General features: G+C 46.5%; 3 protein-coding genes across 4 annotated transcripts in view; all 3 read right to left on the minus strand.

Moving 5' to 3' along the window:
- Positions 1 to 16,393, minus strand: part of LOC128400908 (uncharacterized) — a 94,756-nt gene extending 78,363 nt beyond the window's left edge. Inside the window, exon 1 of the mRNA XM_053363605.1 lies at positions 16,378 to 16,393. The gene's annotated coding sequence lies outside the window, so the exon portion shown is untranslated. The remainder of the gene's footprint in view (positions 1 to 16,377) is intronic.
- LOC128400893 (uncharacterized) lies at positions 691 to 6,039 on the minus strand. Of its 2 annotated transcripts, XM_053363579.1 has the most exons (5): positions 5,736 to 6,039; positions 4,949 to 4,996; positions 2,815 to 3,654; positions 2,055 to 2,087; positions 691 to 1,066 (listed from the first exon to the last, which is right to left on the minus strand). In XM_053363579.1, exons 1-5 carry the CDS (start codon positions 5,845 to 5,847, stop codon positions 1,017 to 1,019), a joined length of 1,083 nt encoding a protein of 360 aa, XP_053219554.1. In that variant the 5' UTR covers positions 5,848 to 6,039; the 3' UTR covers positions 691 to 1,016. The 2 variants fall into 2 exon arrangements, with proteins under 2 accessions (XP_053219554.1, XP_053219555.1); XM_053363580.1 differs by lacking the exon at positions 4,949 to 4,996.
- KCTD13 (potassium channel tetramerization domain containing 13) lies at positions 9,640 to 16,833 on the minus strand. Its single transcript, XM_053363568.1, is given in 8 exon segments — positions 9,640 to 11,100; positions 11,877 to 12,072; positions 12,243 to 12,295; positions 12,782 to 12,871; positions 13,313 to 13,482; positions 14,614 to 14,881; positions 16,642 to 16,659; positions 16,661 to 16,833. Coding segments are annotated over 8 exon segments (1,149 nt in total). The 5' UTR covers positions 16,772 to 16,833; the 3' UTR covers positions 9,640 to 10,857.
- Positions 16,834 to 16,921: the final 88 nt, after the last annotated feature.

Consider the following 16,921-nt stretch of genomic DNA (forward strand, 5'->3'; position numbering starts at 1 on the left):
CAGTTCACTGGCTTTTAAGATGGCAATCTTGTTTTTAAAAGTAAGCATTTTTTACAGTGGCAACCAGCTTAGAAGCTCAGCAAATGAGAATAGAAATAAAGAGTATTGAACCATTAATTAGCATTTAGGTAAACCAGCACTGTACCTCTAAAAGATGCCTAGAAGTCAAGTTATGCTTAGCATAATCTCTTCATTATGCTGGCAGAAGACGCACTGAGCAAATATTTTATTTCTATTAAATCAAGTTGATCAAGTCACATAATTTCAGTAGAAATCACCCCTGCCTTCTTTAAGACATCTTCTGAAAACTGTTTATAGACAAGCCTTCACATTTTTTTCCTTTGTGACCAACCAGTATTTACTGATGTTTTTAATGATGCCTTTGGTGGTTTTATCTTGTATGTTGCATACCACCTTGTCAATACTTATGAGAATGCAGCTTATAAATTCTTCAGTGGATAAACAAATAAAACTATTTCTTAGCCATATAATAATAGTTCCTTGTGGTAAACCTCCCAAAGCTTCTCCTTTGTGCTTTCAAAAATTCATTCACGTTTTTCCATCTCTACCCCTTAAAATGATTTCCCTCCCAAACCATTTTCAGTGCCTTGAGCCACATCACTACCTACCCCATGCTGGTAACACACCTGTGTAGTGATGAATAATGAGACACTGACAAGGCAAGAGAAGTGAATTTAAATAAATTCTTTTTTTGCCTTTATTTTCAGGGGAATCCAGAGAAATTAAAAACCATGTGAAGAAATTAAAAACCAGAGCATTAAATCAGAGAGAAATAGAGGGAGAGCAAGAGAGAAAAAGAGAGGTGAGGCGTTAGCCCCACTGAGACAATTTGAGCTGTAACAGCAAAGGGAGGGAGGGAGGGAGGCGGCAGAGCTGCTTCCCCTTTCAAGATGCTTGGGCTTCTCCAGTCTTCAAGGGGGGTGGGTGGGCATCTTGCCTCTCCCCATGTGCCCCCCCTCATGTCTTAGCGGTGCTTCCCCTGGGAATTATTGAAGTTAACCCTTCCCATCAAAGGTGTCTGTGTAGACCGTCACTCTGCTAGGATCTAGATGGAAAAAGAAAAAGTGATGGCAACAGGAACAATGCCTTGAAGGGAGATGTGCCATAGATAATGTGTATACACACACACACACACACAGCCCTGCTCGAAGCCCCACTCTTCCCCCCTGCTATCCTCAATGGTTGGCCATAGAACAGACCCTTAATTAATCTGCTCCCACATATGCAGCTCTTTTGTGATTTGGTTGAACTGTTTAAGGCAGCTCCATATCCAACATCAGATAGTTGTAGATTTCAGCAGCTGTACTTCTCTTTCCTATCTCCCATCGCACGACTTCATAAGGCCCAGTTTATTCACTTCCCCATACTGCACAGAACCAATCACCCCAGTTTTTCATATAGCATCTACCTGCTCCTGCCTGCTACTGCATGAATAGAAAACCTGCCTGGCTGCCTGGCTCATGGGCCTAGGCTGGCAGTGGCACTTGTCTTCAGTGTCACCGACTCAAGTTCTCCAGGCAATGATGTGGGGTCAGAAGCATTTTCAAAGTGTAATTTTAAACTTGTGTTAGATGATCAAAAGCCAGCACCTCCTACCAGTTAGGGCTTCAAAGCTATGGAGCACATGTGCTCAAACACATCTAGGACACAACCACGAAAAGACACAGTATTAAAACGTAGAATCAGTGCCCCTCAGCTTCTGAAAGCAATCCTCACAAAAGGCTGGATTTTTTTCAAAATACGAGTGGTAATATTAAATTTGTGGGTTTTTGTTTGTTTGTTGTATGTGTGGTACAGTAGAGAGGGAGACACAACTGAATATATGACAAGGATTGGAAAGTATGAATTACACACCCACAATTCTTAAGTCACATCCCTGTCCTAGGACTCTGCTCCCTTCCACTTCACATTGTTGTACATTACTGCAAATCTTCATACCCCCTTTAACATGAAGCTATCCAGCCCACTGTTGAGCCCCAAAGGTCATATTTATGAAGCCACTGATTTAGGCCCAGGCACCTCCATTTGCTTACCTTGACTGTGTAGCTCCCATATATGTCTCCACTCTGTATTAGAAGGGGGAAAAGGGAAATTAGAAGAAGCCAAGCACTGTTTGTAAATAAGCCCCAGTGCCCCAAGACCCTCCAGCACAGCTCACTTCTCAAGACGATGCCCCGAAAGTTCAGCCACACTGAGAAAAGTTGGGGTCTCAGTGCACTGAAGGTCACATGCCCATCCAAACCTTTCCCCAAGCTGCATAAAACTGAATGTGAGAATCTGTGCTATCTGGAGCAATGCTTAAAATTATGAGGAAGCTAAATGATATCTATCTATAACTACCTCTTTAGCCCAACCAGGGCCTCGCTTTAACCTTCTAAAAAAAAAAATAGCTGACAAAGTAATCAGAAAAGGTAGGGATAGGTTGTTTGATCATCTTCTTCCCAAAGAAATTCATGCCCTAGTCTGTGGAGCAAATGTAAACTATAGCAGAATTCAACCTCAGAGCAGTGAAGAGATTGTCCTTTATTTCTTCTGACAGCCAATACTACCCAACACCTCTCCACGTTCATGAACTGCGAACGTTCTTTGTGCTGTGTGACTGCCCCTTCACTCACCATCTTCACAAACATCCCTAGCTTTCCAAATGAAGCATTTCCTCATGTCCTCCATCCCTTCTCTCTTGACTATGTTCAACTACCTATGAGACAGCTCCCAAGCCTCAACACACATGCACTGGTTCTCCTCCCTTTCCCTCATGCCCAGTGATGCACTGGGCTCCTTCCAGCACCTTACCGTCCAGATGGTAATTTTTTGCAGCCTGCCAGTCGCTAACTTCCATTTTCTCCCAGGATGCTCCAGCATCTGCATCTCGTTCATCCACGTCTGGTGCCGTCCCGCCACCCCCTCCATGCCCAGCCCCGGGCTCGTTGATAAAGGAGAGGCCCCACTCATTCTGAAAGATGGCTCCCAGGTGCTGTCGCCGACTGCTGTCAGACGGCGGGGGGCTACTTGGGGGTGGCGCCAAGACACAGTTGGGGAGGCTATTGGTGGTGCGGACGGCTGAGGCAGGAACATGGCAGGCTTTCCCCGGTTGATCCAGGTTCTCTTTCAGCTTGCTGGCATAAGAGATCTTGGGGATGATCCGGGCACTGCTGCTATCGACAGGGAAAGCGGGAAGTGGCCGGAAGAGCGACCATGTTTCCTTCCCAGAATCCTCGTTGGCTGTGTTGGCGGCATTAGATGTGGCGGCAGGCTTCTCACTGGCTTTGACGGTGCTGCCTCGTTCGGATTCGGGAGACGACGATGGGGAGGGTGGGTCGGAATAGCCGCGGCGCCGGTGCTGCCACCGCCCGTTGGAGATGCTCTCAGGAGCACAGTGGTGGCCGTTTGTGCTAGGTCCCCATTCCTTGCGGTCTGAGGGGCTGCCTCGGTAGGTCTTGCGGTATGCTGTAGCATGGAAGGGGCGGGCATGGTAAAAGCGATGAGGGTAGCGGTGGGGATGGTGGGCAACAGGAGGGTCCCGCTCAGACAACTGGAGATTGCGGATGTTGAGGCTGTTGGAAGGGCTCAGGGGAACACTGGGTTCGTCAGCTATCTCAGAGGGAGCAGTATACCCGTTGGACTCCCAGGCACCTGAAGAGGAAGAAGAGAAAGGGTGAAGACCATGCCTGTCTCAAGTCCCTTTGTCACCTCTCACACCTAGAATGTAAGCACCTCAGAGCAGCAACCCCATTTTTTATTTTGGCAGGTAGGGAGCTTACGTTAACTCTTGTCAAGTGCACCATCAACAAAAATGGTGCCTCAGCGCACTTCATTCTGACCCTTCCAAAACACCAAAGACTGCTCAGTTAGTGTTTGGAGATTTGGTAAGAAAGTTGGGGGATTAAAAGGTGCTTAAATATGACATCTAAATATTTGAACATATTTCTGGCTTTCATTTCTCTGGAATGCAGACACATTCACCTCTCACAGTTTGGGGTCAACAGGTCATAGATAAGGCAGAAGATGCCCAAGGGGTTAAAACACCCTTGAGGTCGTTTATCTGGGGTGTGCAGGTGGCTAAAATCTTCACATCAATTATGTGATTTCAAAACCCCTCTCCGTGCTGCTAACTCAGTCAATTCCAAAACTGTGATCTTTAGTCAATAAACTGGGGGGGGGGGGATTCCTCTTCTGTCTTCTGATATTTATTAATGAATTATAAACTCTAAGACAAATACAAGGAACCTTTTGCCCTTCAGAAACTGCTGAACCACATTTTGCATCTTTATGGCCATACTGACAGGGGCTGATGGAAGCAACATCAGATGATCATATGAAAATACCACTTCTGAGGTTGGTTTAGCCCACTCCCCGCTTTTCTGGTTATTTAGCATTCAAAACATTCTGTCTTCAGGTTTCCAAGCTTCTCTACATTGTGATGAGCAAAGGGGGGACGGGACGGAACCAGAGGTGTTCATGCTCAAACCTATGAGATCCCTTCTCTCAAGCCCTAACCAATTTCAGGTTCCTCAAACCCTTTCCCAATAATTCTAGGATCCCTTCCTGTAAGCCACTGAGCTCTGGCCTTGCTGCCCAGAGAATTAAAGAGTCCTCGTTTTCCCATCTGTAGGCCTTCATTCCTCTCCTAAGTATACCCCAGGAGTGTAACAGGAGGAGGGAAGGGATATGAAGAACATGCTACTTTTCCCACATGGGTATCTAGTAAAGAAGCAGGGTGGCAGATAATCACTTCTTCTCCACATCTTTTCAACAGGGAAGAGAAGATGGGGAGCATAGAGGGTGGGCATTCAGGGCTCTAGGTTCTCAGGATGAATGTACCTCACCCAGCACTGAGGTGCAGCCACCTCTGGAACAGAAAAACATGCAGAAAAAGCATGACAGAAAGGAAAAGGGGAAAGCCCAATCCCAGTTCAGTACAACACACCTTCTCTGGAGACCTGGCTTGGCCTGTAGCCCAGCTCTGCTCCACCCCCTGCGTGACAGAAAGAAGGTTTTATTTTCAACATTTAGATGCATTAAGGATAGCTAGAACTTAGATGCATGTTACAAAAGGCAGTTAATCAAACCAGAGCCACTGAATTAATAACCAAATAGGACCCGCCCCAGTAAGGAAAAGGAAACGAACTCTGGAAAGGGAGTGTGATCCAGTAAGTTGAGATTTACCAGGTTTAGGGTAGGATTTCCAACATGGGTTGTCTGGATTTTTTGGGGGGGGGGGAGCAGGAAACTTAGCTTGGGGGATGGGGGTTCACAGCTCCACAAATCAGGTAGACACTATAGGGCTGAGGTGAAGGAAATTGAAATAAGGATGCACTCTAGTGGTGAAAAAAGCTTGCTTGTCCCAGGAGTTCAGTTTAGGATTAAATGGATAACAGATGCATGCAAGGAGTTTGGGGTGTGTGTGAATGGATTGATAAGGGCAAGGATCAGCTGAGGTCGTTGGGAACTAAAGGAAATATTTCAAAATGCTAAGCACCAACACCAAAGCTCTGGGTGCTCAAGAAGCTGGGTTTTTAGTAGCCAGTCTTGAGTAGGTGGTGGTGAAGGGTTGGGGAACTTGTGGCTCTCCAGATGTTGCTGGGCTACATCTCCCATCATCCCTGACCAATGGTCATGCTGACTTAGTGCTCATGGGAGCTGGAGTCCAACATCTTTGGAGGACCAGAGGTGACTTCGTAGAAGTGACTTAGAAGAAGTGCAGTTTAAGTTACCTGTCCGGATGCGGTTGCTGAGGTTGTGGCATTTTTCCTTCTTTCCACCGAGGAGACGCAGCTCCTCCTCTGGGTTGCGATTTTCATCCATTCCCAGCTCCTCCTTCTGCATGGCCTCTGACTGTGTGTGATGCAGATCTCAACAGCAATAGAGCTTCGAGGATGTGGAAGGTATTCCTAAACCCCAGAGTCCTGACTACAGTCTTGCTCTCAGCCTCCTTTTCAAGCAAAACACCACAGCGTGCCCAGTGACTCTATTCTTCCTCTGTTTCCCTGCACTGCAAATTAGTAGCCTGTTCCTGAGGCAAAAGTTACCTCAGTGGCAGAGAAAGTTGCCAGATACCCCGCAGAGCTCCCCAACTTCTGAAATGCTACAGCAGCTTAAAGGACCAAAGGAAACTACTTCTATTTGTACCTACGCTCCTTTCCACCTCTGCAGCTTAGGCTTCAACACCCTACGCTGTATACAAACGCCTGTATAAAACTTCGGGAGGAAGTTGCCCCCTCGTTTTCCGTTTTAGCTGTCTGTCTGCCCTACGGTACCCCACCCACCCCAGTTAGCGCTTCTCGGCTGAAAAACCAACCAACCCAAGGAACGCGGCACCTCCCTACAACCGTAACAGAAGCTTTCTTCCTTACGAGCAGCAAAAAAAGCTTTCCCCCTTGCTTACACCCCCACACTCGAGGCGACTCCCACCCACCCCGCAACCTTTGCTAACAGCTTTGCTGCCCGGTAGTCTTTGCTTCTTCTTTTTTAAAAAAAAAACCCCACCAGCCCAGATCTACCGCCCCCGCTTTTGGGGGTCGCAAACTTCCTCCGCAGCCTTTCCCAACCTTTTCGGCCTCCCTTTCCCGGTTCCGTCAGTTGGGGCCCTTGTTTCGTCAGAGCTCAGATAACTCTAGGCCCAGCCTGACGCTCTCAAAATCACAGCCAGGAGCCCTCCGCCTGAAGGGGGATCCTTTTTCCTTTTTTTAAATTAAAAAAAAGAGAACCTCCCCGGGAAGGCCCTGACTCAAGGAGCCCCGTCGCTTCCGCCCCAAGCCCCGGCTGCCCCCCAACTACAAGGCGGCCCCCCTGCGCTCCAGCCTCGCTCTCCTCCCTTCACCTTCCTCAGGCCCAGGCGATTCAGCCAAGCCCGCCCGGCACATTCACCCAGCCAGCCCCCGCCACGTGACCGGTTTCCCCCTTTGGCCTCCCCTGGTCACCTGATCCTCAAAGCGCCGTAGCTTCCGGGGAGGTAACCGTGCCGCGTGACCCGCCCTCTGTCATGTGATCGCTTCGTCTATCACGTGACCAGAGGGAGTTGCATCTTTCCCTCCTCCCTCCTCTTTGCTTCTCCACTCCTTGACCCACCCGCTTTCTTTCGTACATTTGGATTGGTTGCGTTTTTCTTGTGGAGCTTAAAAGCACCGTGTGCTTTCCCACCCCACCCCCGCCATATAATTTTATATATTTTCTCACATATAGGCTGCTCCCCGTGCTGCCCTCGAAGAGCATTATGGAAAGGGTGAGACCTACCTGGCCCTATCCATAAACCAAAGTGAGTAGCAGCCACAGGACTCTTGCTTCGGCCCCGCTAGTCCTAGGATTTCGCACCTGTAAGGATTTCGCACCTAAAGCTGCAAACCCTGCCATGTCTGCGCCATTAAATTGAGTGGGGCTTACTCACAGGTCAGGATCGCAGCCCTAATGCTCCCCACCTTCCAATCTCGTTTCCTTTTGTGTCAGGTGTTTTAGATTGTAAAGGAGGGGACCATCTTACTCATTACCGGTACTGTAAACTGCTTTGGGTGCCTTGGTCGGCTGAAGGGTAGGGTAAAAATACTTCAAATACCATCGTAAATAATATACTTGGTGGTGACTCACATAGAGCTCATTGGGGCTTGCTTTTATATATAAAAATATGTAGAGATTGTTTGCAGATTGATTGCAAACTACAGTGCCCATATAAGAGTTAAAAGTTTATCACTTAACTGCAACACTAGGTATTTCATGTTTAAATAATAATATAGTAATACAAAAAAACTGCAGAGATACTGTGCAGCACTACTAGGGTAGGCATTGGGTCATTTTGTAAATTTGTTTCAGTTTTTTATACTGTTGGGCAATTGCTATTAACAAACCTAAGCACAGCCTAATTGCAGCTGAGAGAAGACTAATTTACAGCATAGTAATCTAAGGTTTGTTAACTTCATTCCCTCAAGGCCAATATGGTTTTGCTACTTTAACCCTTGACAACTTGAAAGGTGTAGATCATTGTTGAGGATTAAGTTTTTGTATCATAGCTGCTTATATATGGAAGAATAAACCACACAGGGAAAGAAGCTACATAAGATGTTCTTGCACAGGAGGATGCAGAGTTAAAATGCAGAAAACTAGTGTAAGGCTCAGCTGCCTATTAGATTGAGATACATTGTAAACAATGGGTTCTGCTCTGAATGGGCAAAAGCCTTTGTTTAATCCTAGTATGAGAATCTATACTAGCAACGTACCTCTGCCTGACTCTTCTTCCCTGGGTACGAGACGAGATAGGAAACTACCAAGATATGGAAGCAGGAATACCAAGTTACCAAAATATGGTTTCTTAAAATTAAAACACTCATCCAGCCACTGCATTGTAGCCCCTTAGGCCTGCCCAGCCCTTCTGCTTCTTCTCCAAGACCCCAGTTACAGCAGCAGCTGCAATCAACTAGTATGAATCAAGGCATACAATTATAGAAAGGCAGACATACTATAATGTTCTCCAATGTTCTCCAGCAGTCTGGATAGTGTCAGTAGATCTTCCATTTCCTCTGGCCACTCAACATACAGATCCCCTTCCCCATAAGCATCTCTCTTCACAAAATCCAAGGCATCCACCAAACTTCTGAAACACTCTCCATTGCTACAATCCAGAAGGGGAGAATTGGAGAAAACTTGCACCCACCTTAAATTTTAGGTTCCTAAAAATCCAGAAGGAAGCTCACCTTATTTCCTTCCACTACTGGAGCAAGCCACAGGCAGCAGATGAACAGAGAAGCTGCCCAAGTGTTAACAAGGTAAGATTTCACACATGTGCTGCCAACTATGCCAAAAACTCCTTCCTCTTTAGCAATTGTAACTGTCCAATAAACACAACCCTCTGGGTTAGAAAAAAAGATGATCCAGCTCACTAAAGTCACTAATATTCTTTGGGAAATGTGCCTGTCTAGGCATGGAAAAGCCCTGGAGATACAGATCCTCATCCAGTTAAAACACACACACACACACCAGGAAACTTCCCCATTTTTAAGCAGGTACCTTTATTACAATAATTTAATAGAAAAAAACATTTTTAAAATAAATTATGCAAATACAAAAAATTACAATAATTAATTCAAGAAAGTTACCTCCTCCAGGGAGGGGAGGATATAGAGATGGGAAAAGAAGAATGGAGGAAAATAATATCTTCTCTCCAGTAAAGTTACCTGCACCAGACTGCATTTACAGAATGCAATTTCACCCTCCCTCTCCACCACCATTAATATCCAAACCCTGTTCCATGAGACAATTGACTGAAATGTCCCATATTACACTTTGCTGAAGTTTGTATGAAGCGGCATACCATTCCCTGTGGTAGGATGGGGAAATGGTGGCCCTCCAGTTATGGACGGACTACAACTCCCATCAAATCTGATCACCGGCTATGCTGGCTGGGGCTGATGGGAGTTGGTAGGCCAATGTATTCTGGAGGACCCCCGATTCCCCCTCCGCCCAATCTTATGGAAAACAAGGGGGTGAAGGCATTCCAGGGGCAGAGTGCAAGTGCTCAAACTCTGCAGGAAGAAGTAAGACTTCTGTACCTACACAGATCTATGTCTGAAGGGAGTCACTTGACCATGTTCCGCTGTTTTGTAATGGTGTGTAGATGCCTATGAAGTGTGGGATTGAAGCATCTAACATATTTTGATATAAGTCGTACCTGTAAGTGGGACAGAATAGTTTGGATGGAATCAGGGTCCAGGTCACACAACACTTAAAGAGACAGTGAAACTGTGTTTTTGACTCAGACAAAAAAATTTAAAATAGCAGCTGTTATCTGACTGACATCTTTCCCAGAAGGACAATAAGTAATAAGAACCAATTTCACGACTGTTACCTCCTGCTCTAATGCAAAGGTTAAAGGTGCCACGTTTGTATGCGTGAATTTTTTAAATGGCTGATTAACACTGGATTTAATCTCCTTTGCTCACAGGAGGCTAAATGTAGCTGAAATTATTCCAGAAAAAAAGACACCAATAAATATGTTGTATAATCCTGGTTATGTCAATGCCATTATCAAAACTTTTAAATGGTGTGTAGCCAGTTTTTGTCTGAACAATGTATGCCTTCTCATAAATCCAGGCAGTTTCTTCAACAGAGAAGTTAAAAGTAGGTGAAGGGAAACCAAGGGTGGGTTGGGGGTTGACCCAATAAAAAAAACAACTATGTACCATAAAGCAAAGGGCAGAAGACCCCAGAATGGAGAGATCAAAATTGGTAATTATGTAAGAACTGACACACCCCTGTCTAGGTAGTACCTCGTCTGTGACCTTTGAAAGAGGCCAATAACAGTGTTACAAAATGGAAGTCACCAGAGGCCCAGTATTAAGCTGAGATGTAATGTAGGCTCCCCTGATTCATATGCTTTGCTCACGTATAGCTCTCAGTTATAATGTTGTTGTTCCATGGAGCCTAATTTAGAGGACAGTTAAGAGTCAGTCGGTCTCAGGTTAGAAAGGCGCAGGGTCAAGAGGTTTTGAATAAAGGACCACAAACCAGGTTTCAGTGGTGTCTTGCAGATTATGAGATAGGTGGGGTGGTGAGGGGAAGTGGGAAGTTGGGTGTTTAAGACTGAAGCATTAGGGGAAATTAACAGCTGGAAAGAGCATGCCAGTAAAATGAAGGGGCAGACCAAGAGGTCAATTGTCACAATAAAAAGGAGGGCTTAATAAAGTCAAGGGACAGCAAGAGGGCAGAAAAGCAGCCCAGAGGGAGAGAGAGGTTAGAAAAGGATGCAAACATCAATGAGAAGACCTTGAGGTGAAAGATCAAAAGGAGAAAACAGGTCCTCCTTTGGCACTAAATGGATGGAGTAATGAGGACATTGCGAGCGAGGCGGGATCAGTCTTTGAAAACAGCTTGGTGGCCGTGAGGACGTTCATCATGCATGATGTGCCTACGGACATGTATGCGCCGGACACGGTGCTCCCGCCCATCTTCGTCGTCACCTGCACGGAGGGGGCCTCCACCCCCACCTGCCACCCCACCTGTTGCCTCCAGGAGGGCCTTGTCTGGCACTCGTGGCGTCTCGTAGATCAGGATGTTCAGGGTTTCCTCAAAGATCCGTGCCTCTGGGAACTCCACCTGTGCACATGGGGGCAGCAAAGCAAGAGCATACTGAGCAACACCAGTTCTGTCCAGTGTGGTGCAAGTGTTTGGTTTCAATATGGAATCCTGGGTTCAAATCCTTGCTTGGTGAACCTGAGCTTTACAGTTTTTTCCAGTTTAACTTAACTCACATAGTGCAAGGCTAAAACCCAACAGCTGCTCTGAACTCCTTGATGCATAAAAATGTAAGCAGAGCTGCAGTTTCACTAGGTGGGAAAAACTGGAACTGGGAGAGTTGACCTGAAGTAGCACTTTATCCAGAGAGTCACTTGAGTTGCCTAGGGGAAAACCTCTTCTTCCTCTCAGGTTCTGTTCTCCCACGTATGGGACCACTCCCTCCCCCAAATGCCACCAGAGGGCTACCTAAGGACCACCATGCCCCGAAGGAAGGAGAGGCCTCGCTTTCAAAAACCTTTCTTCCCTGTGGCTCTCTCTTTATTGCTTTATAATATATTGTTTTTTCAAAGAAAATATATGATGTTTGCCTGAAAAGCAGTACACACAGGTTCTGCGATCCACACGCTTGCTATCCAAAAATTCACTTATCAGCACATAAAGGACATTCACTTATCCAAACAGCCAACTTCCTTACTTCCTTGTTTGTTTCTGCTTTGCTGGTTGGCAGTAGCCATTTTTGGGCAGAAACCACGGAGAGAGGGAGGGAAGGAGCAAGATCAGACATATTGGAGAGCAGGTACAATTTATCCTGAAGGGGAAAGCTCCTATCTGAAGCTCAGGGGTCTGCACATTACCTTGGTCTGCTTCTTCTCGGTGGCATATACAATGGAGGTGCAGCAGACTTCGGCAATCTTGCGGCCCTGCCCATAGAACGACCAGCAGCATATTTCATCCCCAAGAACATCTTTGATGAAGAGTACTCGGCCATTGAACCGCAGAGCCAGCTTGTCAAACAGTTCGATATTCTTCAGCAAGTTGTCATCAGAGTTACTGGAGGGGAGGGAAAGGGAGAAATGGTGGTGTGATCTCTCTTAAGACACCTCTATTAGCCAGGAGGTGGGAGTCAAGAATGGGCGACATGGGAGTCAAGAAACAATACCAAGTTACGCCCAATTCCAACAGTTGGGTGTGTGTGTGTGTGTGTGTGTGTTGCATCTTACCTTGTATATGAATACTTGTTATTACTTCGGTTATGCAGCAATTTCACCACAGGCTAAGAAAGGAGGAAAAGAAGGATAAATATGGTGGAAACTATCTTTTTAACCTGCATAAGAGAAACTGTCACCTTTGCCATTGGCCGAGCTACAGTGATTTCATGAAATGTTCATATATGTTCTAACTTCTGGTATGTGTGTGTTCACATCAGACCCATTTTATGCTGTGTCAACAATGTAGAAGGTGCTAAAATATTTCCATATATTAAACTGTGTCACACGGCAAGTCTTCATGACTTGAATGGGTCACGAGACTGGAGTCCCAACCTACATCTTATAGTAGGCAGTGCTTGATTTAGCTAGAAGGCTAAGAAGCTTTGCAAATTAGGACTTCACTAATGGGGGCAGACGCCATCTGCACTCATGAGTATCACCTCACTGGCCCTAAACAAGCAAGAAGACATCTAAGTCAAGCAGTCTAAAATGGCGCATATCTACAAGATCTTCTTGGACTTGAGCCTTATGTGACTTCACAGCCTCTTTACCTTGGAACAGCTTGAGATGATCTGCTGCTCCTCCTTGGGAGAGGTCACCATGGGGATATGGCAGAGGGGGTCATAGGCCTCACTCTTTTGCTAGGCAGAAAAAGATACATACAAATATATTACAACCTTATTAGAAGCCCTAGAACATGCCACATATTACTAACATACCACACTTATGTACTGCCTTTTTACCAGTGCACTCATGGAAATTTATAAATTAAAACAAATGACATACAGTTTATTTAACACATGTAACAAAATAAGGGTGGAAGGATGGGGAGGAAGAAGAAAAATATGCAAATTGTGGAATCAGTTTTTAGATAATGTTGCATGATGGTTACAACCACCAGATGGAACAATCACTGCGGGAGACAGTTCTGAGAGGGAGAGGCCAAGTAGCAGGTCGTCCAAATCAGGCTAAGGCAAGTGGGCCTTGCTAACTCACCTCTTCGTCTCCCCAGTTCCTTCAAACTGCTTGAGGCTCAGAGGAGTCTGCCTGCCCCCTAACTGCTCAGCAGGTGACCAGCTCACCTGCAGGGCAAGCTGACAGTCCTCAACCAAGCCTTGGATCAAGTAGTACCGGGCCTCAGATAGCACTTCCTCCAGCTCCCGCTGGGATTCAGGGAGAGAGACAGAGCCATCGCGCAAGTAGTTCAGGATTGTTCCAAAATGGCGCCCACTTCTGTCAATCAAGATCCAGCCTGGAAAGGAAGAACAGAATTTTAGTCTCTGAACAAAAGGTCTTTGGGAGGCAGAAGCAGAGACCAGGAGAGAAGGATCTCTTGCACATAAAATTAAAAGTAGCTCTGTTCTGGAGAACACTTTAAAACATTTAGAGGGAAATCCAAATGTTGCTGTCTTCGTATATAATTCTGCTAAAGAAGCTACAATATTTTATTTTATTTTCTATTAAATTTGTATACTGCCCTATACAAGCCGGTCTCAGGGCGGTTCACAGGATAAAATCATGATATAGAAACACAGAATACATAATCAAAGTAAAAGCAGTAACAACCCAATAACCCCACCAACACATTTTAAAAGGGCACTGAATGTCAGTCAACCAAAGGCCTGGTAAAAAGCAACGTTTCTGCCTGGCACCTAAAGGTGTATAATGAGGGCGACAGGCGAACCTCCCTGGGGAGAGCATTTCACAAGTGGGGAGCCACTACAGAAAAGGCCTGCTCTCGTGTTGCCACCCTACAGACCTCTTGTGGAGGAGGCACACAAAGAAGGGCCTCAGAGAATGATCTCAGGGTCTGGGCAGGTTCATATGGAAGGAGGTGGTCCTTGAGGTATTTAGGATAGGTCCTTGAGGAAACTTACAAAAAAAATGTAAGCATCTAGCTGTAACAAATCCTTGATACCAAGTTATCTTGTCTTTGACTAGAAAGCTGCTCATTATTTTTTAAAAATATGAACCTGAATTTCCCCCCTGGGGTTCACTGTTCATCCTATCAGAAGCAGTTGTGAGGTAGGTCTGACAATTTCTTTGTGTCTGCAAAGAAGCCATATAGAATGACAGATTTCTGTCACCTCTAAAGTGCCACACTTATTGGTAATTAGTTCCTATTACATAATTTATATTCTTGACTGAATTTTCATGCTATTTTTTAATATCACTTTGATTGATCTATTACATGCATTGCACTTTTCCTGTATATTTCTTTTGTAATATGCAGTAGTGCTGTTCACGGCTTTGGGGGCTTTTGGTCCAAAAAGTATTAAAGTTTATTTATTTTACTATACCATATAATCTCAGCTGAGCAGGAAACCTGGATTGGGAGAAGGGTTGGTTGGGGAGACAGACTGTGTGATGCCTGGACACTTACCTTCACTATCTGTGAGCACCTCCATCCTGCCACTGAACATAGCCTTGAGCATGGTGTCTTGCTTGGTGAGGGTTTGCACTGTGGTGTAATGCAGTGACCCTCCCACATTCAGCTTGACATACTTGCTGCTGGGGTTAAGGGGTTTGAGATCAAAGGTCACACCGGCTACCCCTCCGCCGCCATCCCGTCGCTGCTGGATTGGGACTAGCGGGGCACAATTCTCCAGGGGTGGGACCTGGTCTGCCGTGGCCTCAGCAGACATAACCACCTGCAGAAACAGAAATTGAGCAGGGAGGCCTTCCCAAACCACGTTAACTGCAAAGGGGCTTGGATTAGATGGAGTAGGGCAGAGTTTTCCAAACTGTGTGTCACAACACGTTAGTGTGTCAGCTGCAGTATGTAGGAATGTCCCACAAATGCTCCCCTGGAATGGGTTGGTTTAACCTCCAATTTGCTAGTAAAACTGAATCACTGTATCATGAAACGATGCATGTCTAAAAAACGTGTCATCAACTTGAAAAGTTTGGAAAGCTCTGGAGTAGGGCCTGTGGAACCTCTTGTCTCAACCCCCCACTCCTTGCACACACTTCTAACTTTCATAGCAGAGCGCAGCCTCCATCGATCAGATACTCAGCAGATGTTTTGGACTACAACTTACATCAGGGGCATCCGCTCCTTGGACTAGCCTAGTATATGTTTACTATGTTTTTTTATATGCTGCAAGCTACCCAGAGTGGCTGGGGAAACCCAGCCAGATGAGCAGTTTAAATAATAAAATTATTATTATTATTATTATTATTATTATTATTATTAGTGCAACAACCCTGTAAGGCTGACCAGTATTGTTATCCCCACACTACTGGTTGCAAGGTATGTGCAGGCACTCACAGAACTTAGAATCATAGAGTTGGAAAGGGTCACAAGGGTCATCTAGTCCAATCCCCTGCAATGCAGGAATCTAACTGTTCCGTATGAAAAATTTCACTGCAGGCCACTGACTCACATCAATAGCCCCATTAGCTGGGGCTAATGGGAGTGGTAGCCCAGAACATATGGAGGGTGCCAGATTGGCGAAGGGCGCTCTGCACAATATTGTACAACGTTTAGGCCAGTTTCAGACCCACCTGTCTTGCTGCTGTTTGACACATACCTCTCCCCACACTACCACCACACACTATCTTCCCATCCCATTCTTGCCCATTACTTGTCAACTCTCTGGGAAGAAACTAGATCATTTGCGGCTTCATTACAGTTGAGGCTCAGTTGGTGGAAATCAAGGGAAGACTCTTCTTTGTCCGTACCTACCCCTCTCTTAGAGCATTTCACCATAGAGCAAAAACCTTCCTGTTTAGGCAGGCACTTACTTTATCAGATGAATAATTATTTATCTAATGCTTGTTTTGTTATTTTTTGGGGGGTTGGGGAGATTTATTGTATTTAGTTGTGGTTCTAGTTGTTAGCCACCCTAAAAGGTGAATGAGCATTAGAAGGGCAGGGTGCTGGTTTGTAAATGAAAATATATAAACCAAACCTCTGACCAAACTGCGGGAGGTAGTGGAAGACAGGAGTGCCTGGCGTGCTCTGGTCCATGGGGTCACGAGGAGTCGGACACGACTAAACGACTAAACAACAATAAACCAAACCAGCTCCGCGTCCTGTGAGTCACGTCAGTAGGAAACAACAGGAGAGTGTCCCGTGTTTTGCACTCCTCTTTTTGCCCCTCGGGCTCTTCTTTCCGCCTCCTGCCCGCCCTACCCCAGCCACCTTCAGCTCCTTCCTTGCTCCTCAGCACTGATTTGCCGGCGATCTTCCTGCCAGCCCACCCGCAACCTGTCTTTCCATTTATTGCTGCCTGGGCTGCTTCCATTTTGCTGTTCTGCTGGGCCTTCAGGGCCTGAGCAGACGAAGCCAATGAAGAGGCGCTGGACGGGCCTCTTCCCAAGCCTGGCTCGTCTCCGCTTGGGCCTTTTCCCCTCAGTCCCGGGAGGCCTGCAACCCCCGGCCCTTCCGCCGCCCCCAGCCACTCACCTCCCGAGGGAGAGCGGGGTGGGCTCAGCCCAGGCGCCTCCCCTTCAGCCCCGCCCGGACTCAGGGCCCAACGGCCGGCCAAGACGCCTAAGCCCGGGAGCAAGGGGGCGCAGGGACAGCGACTGCGCATGCACTTCGGAGCCCTCGCTCGCGCTCTGGTCGTTTCGCCCGGCAGTTAGCCTCTACATCCGGGTACTCGTCCGCATTGAGCAAGACACAGAGGCCGGGACGGTGCTTCCCTCCCAGGGGCGGAGGAGCAGAAATGCGCCTGCGCCAGAAG

The sequence above is a fragment of the Podarcis raffonei genome, chromosome 13 (assembly GCF_027172205.1).
Source record: "Podarcis raffonei isolate rPodRaf1 chromosome 13, rPodRaf1.pri, whole genome shotgun sequence".
Taxonomy (NCBI): Eukaryota; Metazoa; Chordata; class Lepidosauria; order Squamata; family Lacertidae; genus Podarcis; species Podarcis raffonei.